Source organism: Gavia stellata, chromosome 18 (genome assembly GCF_030936135.1).
Source record: "Gavia stellata isolate bGavSte3 chromosome 18, bGavSte3.hap2, whole genome shotgun sequence".
NCBI lineage: Eukaryota > Metazoa > Chordata > Aves > Gaviiformes > Gaviidae > Gavia > Gavia stellata.
In genome coordinates, this window is record NC_082611.1 from 2856940 (window position 1) to 2871693 (window position 14754).

The 14754-nt window shown below is 41.6% G+C and overlaps 1 protein-coding gene across 1 annotated transcript; it reads right to left on the reverse strand.

Moving 5' to 3' along the window:
- Positions 1-929: 929 nt before the first annotated feature.
- On the reverse strand, positions 930-14032 carry TEKT4 (tektin 4). Its single transcript, XM_009814823.2, has 6 exons — positions 13499-14032; positions 6372-6442; positions 4689-4832; positions 3577-3799; positions 2650-2804; positions 930-1146 (listed from the first exon to the last, which is right to left on the reverse strand). Exons 1-6 carry the CDS (start codon positions 14030-14032, stop codon positions 930-932), a joined length of 1344 nt encoding a protein of 447 aa, XP_009813125.2.
- Positions 14033-14754: the final 722 nt, after the last annotated feature.

Consider the following 14754-nt stretch of genomic DNA (forward strand, 5'->3'; position numbering starts at 1 on the left):
ACTGTAAAACAGGAAACCATAATGGGATTCTGTTCTGTGTCATCTTTTCCCCTTTTTTGACACATGTCAGCTGTTTAACCAAGTGGCCTACTAAGCTGATGGATGAATGACATTTGTTACATTGCTCTACTGGATAGATGAAGTATGATGTGTTCTCCATTATGGGTAATAGCTCAAGCACATGCCTTCCTTCCAGGGAATGGTTGGAACAGATCAAGAGCTCAATAAAACGTCCAGGTGCTTAAGTTGAAAGTCACGATTGCTATTGACAAGCTGTTTAGGGTTTTTTTCTGAAAAAACCTAAATTCATTGACTTGAAGGTTAAAAATCCTTGGACTCATTTTCAGATTACATAAGCAGGTGTCATGGACTGGGAGTGGTTTTGCCAATAGTCAGCTTGTCATCTAACCTGCGCAAACTTTTTTTAAAACTAATAATGTTTGAGCAGCTTAAAAGGCTATCATCTGTTTCGTTGCTGATCATGTGATCTTCTGTCAGGCAAGCGGTTTTATTGCTCTCATTTCAGGCTGCCTGAAAATGCTAGAAAGCTATAAATGTTATATCTACATCTGTGTATATTATTATTAGTCACAATAAATATTCACTCAACATATTCACTTCTCAGGGTGAAATCCCCAACTATCACATACTGTGCAAATTACGCATGTATGATATAGATAAATTCTAGATGTAATGAATTACCTTTAAGCTGTGTTTTAAACTCACTATAAACATCTGTACTCAGGCTGAACTTTTAAAGGCAAGACTCAAAGCCCACCATACTAATGCATTTTACCCCAAATAGAGGAAAATGGAGGAAAATAACAATGAATACAGTACTTCTGTGTACAATATAATCCATGTATTTTATATGAAAGATTCTAGACTACATTTTTCTTCCAGACTTTGCATAGTTAGTACAGAGATTACTACTGGTAACCTGCTAATTTGAGAACAACAGGGTAGCGTGTGCGATGGGCCATGCACTTTTGCCTATCAATAAAAATACTGTTTGTTTTCACAGCTATTGCTTTTTCTAAATTCATCCGTGTGTCTTCCAGGTTCCTCAGAGACTGTTCAGATTCCAGCAGTTTTTTCTTCAGGGATTCAATGGACTCCGTTAGTTCTTCAGCTTCACTGATCAACCTGAACAGAATTACATTAAGTAATAAAAAAAGAGCAGAAGCCAGTTGGTGTTCAAAAAGATATATGAACTGTAATGAGAATAAAGATCAACAGCTATAGAATCATAACACTCAACAACAAAGGACCTCAGAGAGGTCCTACATTATTGGTCAGAAGCAGAATTCACTTTCACAGCTTCTGTGCAGAAGTCTCCCATGATTTAGATAGTACCAAGAATGTCTTCTGCCACTAAGCACAGTGGAACTATCCATCCTGACCTTCTCCCACTCTGCAGGACACTTGTACTAATAATTATAGGACAGAAATTGTTAGGTAAGTACGTCACACAGTTTGACTGGATCAGCATTTTGTTAAGCCTGGTTTTTAATATCGGTTCGCTGGTATAAAACTCAAGTATTAAAGATGATACTTGCACCAGAGATCAGAAAACAGTCTTTAAAAGCGTATAAGCTTTTAAAGAAGTAGCAGCACACCATTTTAAAAAAAGCAGCACACCATTTTTAAAGCAGCAGATCATTTCAACTGAAAGTCAGTGAGGGTTAGGTGCGTTACTGCAATCTGCCTGCAGAGAAGGCACATATTCACTTCCTGGGAAAACAAGATCCCTGTGTGCTGTGCAAACTGAGTAACTACAAACAGTATAAGCCTGGCAATTAAACACATGCCCATTCAGCAAAGGACTTCCATGTGTCCTTAAATCCCATTAAAGGCAATGCACATACTGAAAAGCTTGCATATGGATGGTTTGCTGAATCAGGACCTTAAATGAGTGTGCCTGAGGTGGTATAAAGCATTTGGATTAACTATAACTTCTTCCCCACTGTATAAAGAACAGCGTATTGGCTTTGAATGGTAGGCACCTTTGCTACAAGGATATTGTAAGCCTGCAAAAGCCGATTCCCCACTTTTTCTAAGGGTAGGAAAATGTGAAGGAGGAGAATCAATTACAAAGCTTATAATGAGATCAAAACTGACAAATGTGACACTCAGACCTTTAATTTGAAAGGATTTTTTGACCTCCAGTTTTAAAACGGATTATTGCTGAAAATCAAATGCCACCAGCCTAATGCTTCATAGTACTGAGGACTTGTCTCAGGCTATGAATATGTGCAGCCCATTTACATTCTCAGCACTATTCATTCGGCACATAGCCCACCTTGCGGTGAACTTTTGCTTAACAGCAGAAGTGTTGCAAGTGATCCACATGCTGTCAAATTGTTTTAGATCATCTAAATCAAAAAGAAACCACACAGTTCAGAGAAGAAAGTGTAGAGACAAAAGACAGAGTTGAGTCTATAGAATTTCTATCTGTCGATACATTAGGTTAAAATGATATTTTCCTCACAGTGATTTCAGTCAATTGAATTATTTCTGACTTATATCAGAATCAAACCTTGTAATAAAAACTAAAGGCCATGTGTTGCCAATAAAAAGTGCAAAAGCTGTCTAACCTCACTTCTGGATAGAATGGACACCTTGGAGGACTTGTTTAATAGTGTTTACCTGAATTGTGCTTCATCTCTGCAGAGCTCTACCTTGGGCCTAAAAGACCTGTCATATAGCCTTGTTTGAGCAACTTTTATTGGGGCTTCTTTGTCTTTGATAGCTTGTTTGAGAGCAGCAATGTTAGCTTCTTGATCTCCAATCTCCTTAAGGATCTAAACAGGATACCCAAGAAAAAGAACTGTTTAAAAAAAGATACACATTGTTTCTGTGCATGCTATACATCTGTTCATGGTCCTAGTGATTCAGTTATAGGTTTGACCTCCTATTTGGCCAGAATATAGAAGAAATAGAAGTACAAAGGTGGTTTTGACCTCTTTATTTCTACTACTACACTGAGAATCTGATCTTTGGTCTAAAAGGAAGCAGAAAATGTTCCGCAGGCTGTTCAAAAACTTTTCCATGTCTCCTGACAATACATCCCACCTCCATGAATTGCTTTTAATTGTAAATTTTTAACTGTAAATTATCCAAGAAAAATTCAAGTTATTTTGAATGAGATTGAGAACTGCTGATCAGCTTGGAAATGATGATGATCTTGGAAAGCTGCTGATGATACTACTGCAGCACACCATGGCTTTCATTCCATAAAAGTGATAACCAGGCTAGCCTGGGAATCCTCGCCCAAAGATCAGCTCCTTGATCACACAGTTTTAGGTTTTAGTTCAGCAAGACATGGAAGAAAGTGTTTAATTTCCTTCATATTTAAGTCCAGCTCTTGTTTAGAGAAGCACAACAGATAGCAGAAAAAGCTGAATTGGAGCCACAGTCCAGCTCTGAAGACTCTTATCAGATATTAAGCTGACACAAAATAGTGTTCGATACCTGACATGGACTAAGACATTTTTTCCCAGAGGATAAATCTACTGTGATCTTCTCAAAAGAAACTATCACACCTGTAGCCAGCATCCAAAAAATAACACTTACGTTTTTCAAATTATGCTCTAGTTTGTGTTTTGTATCATCCAGCTCCTCACAGTGTTTGGCAAAAGCCTCATTAACAGCAGCACATTGCATCCTCAGGTCCTCAGATACGTCATGAAGAATATTGTCAATCAAGGCACGAAGATTGATGGAAGCCAGTTTTTCTCGTTCTGCCCTGCAGAGGTTGTCATGACTGAACTTGGCCCATGTCTCCGGTGTTGAGGCACTGGAAGAAGAGGTGAATGGTATACAAATAGCAGCCTTGATCTTTTGTTCAAGTTGCACTTAAGAAGACAATTTGAAGCTGGTTCTCTCCCTGTGAAAGTGTTGTTAACCTCTATTTGGTTTTGCTGTTGCATGCAGTCTAGTCTTACCATGAAGGAAGAAGACTAATCCTTTATAAAATCAATAAACTCTCATTCATCACATGGCTTCCGAGGGAAGTAATACATGACACAAGATCATCCAAAGTTCTTCCATCTTTAGCTAGTACTACTAAGGCAAAAAAAGTATTTGTATACTTTTTTGTGTGAGCACAAGCAGTTAAGTCACCGGCAAATAAACACATGAAGATATTCAAGCTTTATAGTCTGTGTCTACTTCGAAACAAAGAGAAACAAGATCTCTGGTTATACTTTGCCATGTTGAGCAGCAGAAGGAACTACACAGCACCTGGGACACTGCATCATATAAACACTGCCTGAAAGGGGAGGGGGAAGGAGCAAGATTTATTGCAAGTAATAGTAATCCTCTCTATGTAGAGGAAGCAGCACGTGTCTTTCCTGAAAGAATGGCATGCCTGCTGATGTCAAATAGTAAGTCTCAATAGGATTTAGATCAGGCTTTAAAAGTATAAAGCCAATTATTTCTGAGAAAAACTTCTACAAGCTCAGTCTGCATTTAGTGAACCAACTTTGCCACCAGTGGTGCGCCATGCTGAGATAGCAGCACTGCCTTTACTATCCATGTAGCTATTTTAAAGCTGTGACATTGTCTCTCCAAAGAAGTAGCATCACACCTTTAATTCAGAGCAGCATTACACCTTTCACTGACGCAAAGGATGTACTGTATCTTACCAGGGTTATTTGTGGAGGCTAATGACAGTAACTGCTCACCTCTCTTCAAACTTCACTGAGCTAGGATGGAACTGGATGTTGGTGCTCTGGTTACTGTATCTTCCACATTTATCATCAATGTTGTACGTTTCAACTTTGTCTGACCAGTCCCTTTCACAAACTTCTTTGTGATCTCGATTTAATCTGAAAAGTCAGCATTATCACACATTGTTAGTGGAAAACAATACAATTAACAAAACTATCACAAACATTTGTGAAGCTGGGCTCTGAGCCCTGGGCTCTGAGTCTTTCAAAGAACAATGAGAACATAAACTTTCATTTTTGTCCTGAAAATCCTAACCAAACTCTCTCTCACAACTATCTGCTAGAAGAACAGGAAGCCTGATGTGTTAACAACCACCCTAGACCTTCAGTACTGTTCTGTGCCTACTGAAGGGCTAGAGCTCTTATAGCCTGAGACAAAGGAGTTGTTGGACTTTGAATTTTACATAATAATCCTAAAACAGAGAGGATCTTTTCAATAGTGGAGACAGCTGCAGTTATTATGGGGAGAATAGGTAGGAGGTTTGCCCAACAGAACACTCTTCCCATGATAAGACATCAGGGAGTGCTAGCAGAAAATCCATCCTCCTCTTTCACTAGTATATTGAGCGTGACTCAAATTTAAGACCTTCATAAAGTGACCCTATATCATTCTCCGAGCCCTCCTATCTAGCCTTTCAAAGACTGTAGCATGCAGACAGTGTAATTTGTCCTTGGAAGACAGAAGTACAATGACATTCAAACTGCTGCTTTGTTGTCAATTAAATGAGTCACACGTCACCCGAGTAATTAGAATGACTTCAGATTACCAAAGACAGGGGGTCGTTATCAACTGTTAACACCAGATGTCACTCTCACCTAAGGAATTAAGAAGACTCTGCTGGCCAATGGTACTAAATGGTACTAGAACGACCTTAAAACAATTATAAAAAGTAAAGCCTAAACTCAGTAGACTCCTCTCATACTCTAACTGATGTAACAGAACTACTTTAAATTATTTTGCATTCATAGACATCCTTTCTAAAAACAATATTTCATTTTATCTGGTAGAATAGCACAAATTGCAGCAGATTAAAAAAATTTTAAAAACTAAAATTTTAAGGTTTCCAGCAGTTAACTCCTTCATATTGATGCACCTTAGGATTCGGGTAGCATCTTTCCAAAGGTCTTGTTGTAAATTAAAAGCAAATATTCCTTTTGAAATGCAATGAACATCCATACTGATACAGAAGGTAGAGTGAAGTTTCATATTTTAAGTTCGCACTGACACCTGGTGGCAAAAACCTCATCTTGAAAAGGTCCTTTGATCAGATAAATTATTTTAAAAGAATCTATACTGCAAATATATTACAAGGTGCAACAAGGTAGAGTGATATCCAGGTAATACTTTCATTGCACTTAAGTTTAGCATCGGGAAATTAGAGAACTGAATACACATACCGGAAACCAGGACTGAAAATCTGAAGCATGGCTTTAGGGCATGGCTCCTCTGTTACCTTACCCTGCTTGAAAATCCTGAAGTTTCATCATGGAGTACCTCTTTTCAGGTTTAAATGGAATTCACACAGCCCATAAGCCTGGCATTGGTAAGATCTTTATCCACTGGGCATTGTACCCCTATATGCCAGAATTATTTGGCTATATAAATTAGCTACTAAGGTATCGTGAGAAATGTCTTACCGCATCTGGTTGCCAGCTTGCATCAAAGTTCTTTTCAAAAGCTCCTGGATATTTCTGATAAGTTCAGCTTCCTAGATAAAAACATTGAGACTTCTGTGATATCCAGAGCAGTACATACTATCCTGCAGAGCAATGTGATGTCAATGGTTGTGGATAAATACTTAAACCTTCCGCTCATTATCCACTCTTACCCTATTATTGCAAGACATTCTCTTCCAAGGAGTTAGCAGAGGTAACTCAGCTATATGTCTAAAGTGGCAGCAATACTTTGAATACTTCTAAAGCCTGGGGATTCATTATTTTCATATTGCATGTGTATTCTATGAAAAAGTCTATGTTCTATCAGATTAAACAGAATATCTGAATCACTTGCACAGCCTCAAAGTAGGGAATAATAAGGCAACAGCACCACGCTCAGCAGGACACCAGAGTCATTGCCTTGCACAAACACAAGGTGCCAGTTTAAAACTGAGCAGGACACTGTCTGCCCTGAGAGCACGAACTCAGATATCAGAGGCTGCTGCCTTGCACAGGGAGGTGATACAGCAGATCAGCTTCTCTGGCAAGACGGTGGCTTCCAGAACCTGCTGAGTCCTTGCAGATACCTTCGGAGCCCGCTGCCTTGTTCTGTAGTAAGCGTTTTATCTGCATGCAAGGGAGAGGCTTCCCATCAGATTCCTGCAGATCTCCAAAAATACACTTTGTCTGACATATGATGATAAGGTACTGTTTAACATAAAGGAGTGGCAGCATCATAATCTTCTGTTGGCCTGCCTCCTTTGAATGCTTTGTATTAACTACAAATAGAAGCTACTACTCTACGATTTAAACAGCTATTGTCTGCTTCAGCAGGTATAGGAAAGCTGTCGTAATGTAAACCCAATGACACTTACAGCTTTAATTTTTTTACTAGATCTATTTATTCCAGAACTCCTTTTGCCTCTGGTGACGGACAGTATCAAGGACTGCAGAATTATCTCAGATATGCAATGTTGTTTGAGGGGTTAATTTCCTCTGAGTTGCAAGACAGTGACTGCTCAAAGTCACCAAGCTTTGCCTCACCTTGACAATGGATCCAATGTCTGCAGTTTCAGCTCAAGCTGGTTTTAGCAGGAGTGTTCATTTCAACACAAATGTGATCAAACCAAAAAAGATCATACTTTCTAATAATCTCTTGTTGAACAAAAAGTACCTGGTGCTTATTTTTGACTGCAATAATGCTGCTTTAGGGATTAACTACCAATGCTCTATGAAGTGACTTTACTGACCTGGTGATTACATATTATTATATAAAAGCCAGTCCAGAAAGCATTCTCTTTTTTATTATTTAAAGGAAATTAATATCTGAGGCTTGGATATTAAAAAGAGCTTTTGTATATGAAAAACTCCTAATTAATTTTGCTGGTTTACATCAATGACAGTCATCCAATGACAGCTAAGGGAGTATATACTTACTAATAAACTTTATTCCCAGAGCACTGCTGGCACTCGTTGATCCTTGTACTGTTTTTGACAAATAAATGAGTGCATATATCCCTGCAGTGTCAGTTTCTCCATCATGAGAAACCAACAGGGACCATAAAAAAGATTATTTTATTCTAAATGGAAAAGGACAATCATGATTGGAAAGGAAATATTATTTTTAAGGCTCTGCAAGAGCACAGTTAAAATAAATACATAGCTGAAGGTACCATCTGACAAACTGTGAGACCACTAAAACTCACTTTCTGCAGGGAGGAAGTATTACAATGGCTGAACTGTCAAAGTAAAAATTCAAAAGGATTTTAATGGGTTAGAAAGATCCAGCACTCAAAATTACATTTATAGTCATTGATATTATTTTGTGTTGGGTGGTCAGTCTCCATGTAAATAAAAGAGACAACCAGTTTCCTGTGAGTAATGTGCACAATTTTAAATGAGAAAAGCCTTCCTTTAGCAATTAAGGTCTCTCACATGGAAAGAGTGAAATAATGCAAAAATAAAGAATACCTTTGTCGAATGACCTAAAATAAAATTAAAAATGGGATTCCCTGTTGAGGAGATACGGATTCAAATGCGACATTTAAAACTGAAGATACAGTTCTCATAATTAATGGCAGTCTAAGACGAGTTAGAGTGAATAAGCAGGTGTAAATGACAATGAATTTTCAACACTTATCTACTAAATGATTTTTCTTAACCTTTAAAACAGTTAAAAAGTCAGACTGTACGGCTGGGAGGAGCTGCGGCACTAGGTTGAAGATGAAGATTCTTTGATCTAGGTCCCTCAGTCCCGGCTGTACTGTTAGACATGGTGGCACAATCCAGCCTGCTGCCCACCCGGAGCTGTGGCTGGCGCGCGGGGTGGCCGTGGGAGAAGGTCCACACTGCGCGGACACCTGCCAGGGAGCACTACCTGCAGAGGAGCAGGAGCTGGGAATCTCACACACCATGGGGAAGACTTCTAAAACCCCGTGTCTGCTCCTTCACATTTTCTCTGCAGAGTAAATTCCATCAACAGCCATGGCAGAGCACAGCTCTCCCGGACTTTGTGATTTCAGCCATAAAAATGTGGGTGATTTCACATGAAAATCCTGGGGGCAGATGTGGTTTTTAGCAAGTGGCGGAATAGATGGCCTTTACGTAGCGTGTACACAGAATTGTGTTGGCAATTCATTTGAAGGCCCAGCCTGCATTAAGAGAGGAAAAGCATGTGATTGTTTTAGTAGCTAGCAGCATCTCTGGGTCAGAGGACAACATTAACTGAGATTTACATTTCTTCAGTTCATGAGAGGACTTGGTGGATTAAATACCTTTTTTTTCTCCTTATTTTTTCCATATATATCTTCATGTGCTGCCTATTAAAATGAAATACTGTCAAATCTGAAGTGATCTTGGCTTCTTTTCAGCTGTCTTCTCCAGTTAATACTAATAATAAATGTCTGTTATTATAAATGGTTGTCAATTAACAGGGAGAGAACATTTTATAGGTTAGTGTGCCATTTATTTTATTACAGTATTTAATGTTTATGATGCACAAGTTGGATTTTCCTCAAATCTAGTGACACTACCATCCCAGTTCATGACTTTGTAAACGTCTAATTAATGGTGCAAAGAAAACATTTAAGAGCAGATGTTTGTGCCTTCCATGAATTTACAAATTCTTTTTTTTTGCAGCCTGTCTTTTTACAACAGTGACTTGCAGATGTCAGCAGTGTCTAAATACAGCACCCAGGGCCAGAATGAGACAGTGAGAGAGCAGCTAAGAGGAACCGGTAGAACCCCGTGAGAGAGGCTGTGCAGTCGCCCTTGATTACAAATCCAGCTGCATCCATCCATCAGTAACAACATGACACCAGATGTCCCACACATCAGCACAGCAAATAAAAGCAAGCTAGCTTACAGATCTCACTAGATTTAGACCCCTAAACAGCATGTAACAGGAAGACGGTTATTCATTACAGCTGGGAGTGAAAGCAGGTAACAGTCTTCAAAATCTCAGCTCTGTGACTGGCCTTTTTCCTGCTGGCCTCCGAGAGTCATTTCAACATCCACGATCTGCAGATGTTGAAAATAAGCACTGCGCTCTTAACTGAGTTCTCTAGGTACAGGAGCGTCCTATTGCGCACTGGTTCACTTGGCAAAGCTACAGATCACAGTGTTTGGAAATGGTATTCTGTTGTTTTCTTTGCCCCATTATTGCAGTTAGCAGGAATACATACATATGTATCCTTTCTCCACTTTTTTAAACTTTAATTTTACAAGTTGACAGGATCTTGGCTAATGCCTTTGTCTTCAGCAACAGGGAATAGCTGGGGCTGACTTCATTGTTGAAGCAAACACACAACAAATCAACACTCTGAGGCTGGGGTAAAAAAATGGCATAAATGTAAGTACATCCACTTATTCCACAGTCATATCTGGCACTCAGTTAATGAGTCTGGACATCGGACATGTGGAAGTAACCTTGAAATGCAGTACACATGCAGCTGAAACATGATTTATTGACAGTATAGCACCATGTGGCAAGTCCTTTGCTTGAGCTTATATTTTCAATATTGAATGCGTGCATGTAAACATACTAAACTGTCATTAAACTGATGCAAAGGGGGTTCAGAGGAGGTGTCATATGGATTATGAAAGTCAAAAACCTCATAAGGAACAGATGCATGTACTGCTTTTTATGAATTCAGCTATTTCCAATGCAGCAGCACAAAGAATTAAAATTATCCTATTTGAGAGATTTTATCTTCTTTTTAGTCATCAAAGATCCTTCTTTATTGGAAAAACAATTGTGTCCTTCCACTTCTTTTTCTTAACTAGAACTGCATTAAGAAAAGATGAATATGCTCTTAAGTGGAGTCAATGAACTTCTGAGTAATAGCTGATTTTACTATGCATGTGAGGAGCTTTCACTTATTTAAATATCCTCATCCCTCACTCCAGCAGTGGCTATTTAGTGGTGGTATGTATCACAATAGGTCATCTCAATATGACTCCACACTGCAAAGCAAACAGGACAGATGAGTTGGAACCAAAACTCCCTAAAAGAAACAGCTGGGATGCCAAAAAATAGGAAAACCCCAAATATTATCTGGATGCATAAGACCTTCATCAGAGGTGATTCACCTTTGTAAGTCATCTGAAGTGATTCCTACTGAACAGATAATAAAAGTGCAATTACATGCAGAGATTCAAAACTGCTTGTACATGTGTATTTGATGTTGTCTCTTTAAACGTCATCTGCCAAGGGGCTGCTGAAAGGTGGTTATCTCAGCAGGATGCTCTGGGAAACGGGAAATGTTCTTCATTGCTGCAGAAAGCTAAAAGCAGGAACAAAACCTGCGTCCTGTGAAAAGCTTATCCATGACTATGTGAAAGGTAGTCCCTTGCCCAGACACGCTCTTCCCCCAGTTGCAGATTCCCCATGGCCCTGTCCGTGGGAGCTGGCAGGAACACGGCAAAGGTACCAGAGAATGATGCCAGCACAAGTCTGGGCTGCTAGTAGGAGAGAAAGAATTTCAAAGGAAGGAAAATGCCCTAGAATATCAATTAACTGTGTAATTAAAACTGCAAGGAAAAGAATGTCTGTTTCCTAACACAGCTGACTTGTGGAAACTATTTCTTCTTTTTCTCAGTTTTTACATGGGAAGAGAATAAATTACTCTTGATCTCCCTTGCATTACCATTTCTTAACAGAGTTAAGATTAGAAAGTAACTGGACAAGTAAGCAACATTCAGAAAAAGTATGTCAGTACTTTAGTGATAAAATTTGCATAACTCCTCCAAATAAACAAATGTTGTAACACAGAGCTACCAGTGAACTGGGCCATTAACTTGGAAATCTGCACAGTGAACAGCCTGAATTCATGGAAGAGCAGCTCTAAGTGTCAAGAATTATTAGTCAGTTTTGGAGGGCGTAAGAAATGCAAGGTACCACCTGATTTCTTGCAGTGAAAAAGGTATAGAGTACAGCTGCAGCTTAAAGAGCCAGCAAAGCCACAGAGGGCACATTTTAAAATCTGTTTGCAAACATTTGTGCCATAAAATCTATTCCTCTGTGAAAATGGGAAGGATTTCCTCAGATATTATGTACTCCTCTTCCTTCTGCACTGCAAAGGTCATTGGCATGGCAACAAAATCTTCATTTCTCAAGAATCCATCTGCTGCTGGTATACACGCCTCATCTGAACTCACATCATTCTTTTTTGATGACATCCCACTTGGCTGTTGCCGGTCTGTTGTCACAAGCAGACAACCACAATTTCAGGTGAAGAATTAGCAGCAGCAGCAGCAGCAGATGGACTTCTGAGCAACGAACAAACTATTCTCTGAGATCAGGAGGAAAGAAATACAGGGGAGAAATCCTGCCAGAAAATGATTTTTTTGTGTAAATCTTACATTTCACAGACTTCTCTAAAACATCAGCAGCTGATGAAAATATTTTTTTTTTCTGTAATCTGAATCTTGTAACAATTCACGCACTGAAATATCCTATACACTAACTCTCACATTTGTATTTTTGACTGGAACAACTTCTTAAGTATTGATTACAATTCAGCAATTGTACACAATTCCTATTAAAAATATTGCTAAATACTATCATGCCATCAGCTGTGTAAGTCTCTTCAATATTTTTCTAACAACAAATATTAATCATCTGGTTTAATCAGTAACTCATCATGAATCAACCTTCACAGTATATTGGAGGCTGCAGGCAAATAATCATTAATTTATTTGTGGAACACTAAAATATGTATCATTCCAGAATGAAAAATGACCCAGAATCTGTTCTCTGTAACATGTACAGCCACAATAATTACATCAGCTTTGAAGGCAATGCACATGTAGGGTTGGATCTCAGTGACAGATAACAAAGCATCAGCTGGAGTAAGGAGTCCTCTATGGGAGGAAAAGGATCAAGCAAATTTCAGGAGTCAGGTTTGTTGAAGTCACGCTGTCAGAAATACTACCTGTCTGTGCCCCCCCGCTTGCCTGGAGCTATCATCTCATGCAGGTGTCACACGACTACATTGTACTGTTCATTGTGCTGTCCTGCAGGACGTTTAAAACGATGGTTTCTGTTGAGACACTGTAGTTCAGTGTTGGATCACCATCTCGTCATGAACCACGGCAAGACTACAGCATCAGACTCAGTAGTCAAAGGTAATGGCAGAGACTGACAGATTTGGACAGCTTGAGCATGGGAACAGGCAAGCAGCATTTCACTGGTCCTGAATAGTCTGCTCACGGGGTACTGCATTTTTAAAGTGTAACCTGCAGAGATGAGGGGATTTTAATCCAACTGGAGGCTGGAAGAAGTGCTGAATGCCAGAAGAGGATGCCTATCTTGGTTCAGGAAACCTCTGGTTTGATTTTGTTTGGATCTGGACTCCTCTAGTCATACTCATGTGATTTAAAATACTTTTTAAACAGAGGAAGGATTTTAAACAATCCTTCTTAAACCTAGGAGTGACAGATAGAGTCCAGGCTGCCAGGAAGGGGCACTAGGCCTCTGTGCATTGCCATAAGATACCTTCATGAGCTGCAGTTATCACCTACTGACCAAGCTGGTCACCATTTTAGAGACCAGGGCAGCACTAAGGGAGGGCTGCCAACAGCTCTTAACATTCTACCATCCTGCTCACCTTCAGCAACTCTCTCTCCACCTCATCACTGACCAGGTCCGGGGGTTGCCTCCTCTCCCGACACTGCAGGTTATCGGTGGCAATGGCATAGGGCACCTCGGTGGCATCGAGCACCTTTTCCAGCTGCAGCTTCTGGGCTGCCAGCAAGTCAGTCTCAGCATCGAGGTCCTCAATCTCCTTCTGGAGCTCGGCCTTCCAGAAGTGTATGTCTTGCAGGCGCTGGCCCAGGGTGGCCATGGAGTGTTGCTGGGTGCGCTGGGCAGCGGCAGCAGCATGTTCAGCCAGCTCCTTGGCCTCGGCCCGGCCGCGCTCGGCCTGCTCGCAGCCGGTGAAGGCCTTGTGGTACAGATCAGAGTTGCTCTGGTGCCACTCGGCGGGCAGGTACTTGGCAGTGCGAAAGCCAGCAGTGGCCAGGCCGCTGGAGGAGTCGGGCCCCGTGTTCAGCGCCACCTCGCACACCTTCATGGGCAGGTCGGAGGCGGGCACCGCCTGAGGCGCCGGCTCCTTGGTCAGCAGGACCCCGGCCTCCGCCATGGCGCCGGGGCCTCCCGCAGGGCAAGCCCTGGCTCCCCGCTAGGCCGCGCCGCGTCCTCCCGTCGCCGGGGCAACGGCAGCAGCCAATGAGGAGGCGGGTCTCCCCATTGCGAAGGGAAACCCGAGGCGATAGCGGGGGAACAGCCCGCCCCTCGTTACCGCACAACGATAGCCACCAATCAGAGCGCGGATCCGCCCCGAGGGCGCGTTGGATAGGGGAACGCCGGCTGCCCACACCCGCCTCCAAGCTGCTTGTTGCTATGGCGACGGGGACACCCAATTGGGAAGGAGTTGGGCTTGTCCGGGGGCGCGGGCGGTGTCATGGCGGCCTCGGGGCGCGTCCACTGCCGTCCTCGGGGCCTGGGCGGGAGGATTTCCCGACACAGGCCTTGGTGCGTGTTGTAACGCTTGTTATTCGCATGTGAGACTGTTGGTGAGAACAACACAACGCTGAAGTTTCTACGTTGCATTCTGGCTCCCCTTTGTGCTGAGGAAGTTCTCTTTTCCAACAGCCGCGTGTGCGCAATAGCACTTTTTCCTGTTTGTTTTGGAAATACAACAGGATCCTGACAGGACTTCAGCCCGGATCCTGCCCAGCAAGCGGTGGAGGCGAGGGGGAGGCGCTGCGTGCCCCTCTGTGCTTGCCCCGAGGCCCGGGGAGCCCCTTGGGCGGGGGCAAGGCCCTGTGGAGGGCCCAGGGCCCTGTGTGGGGCCTGCGGCAT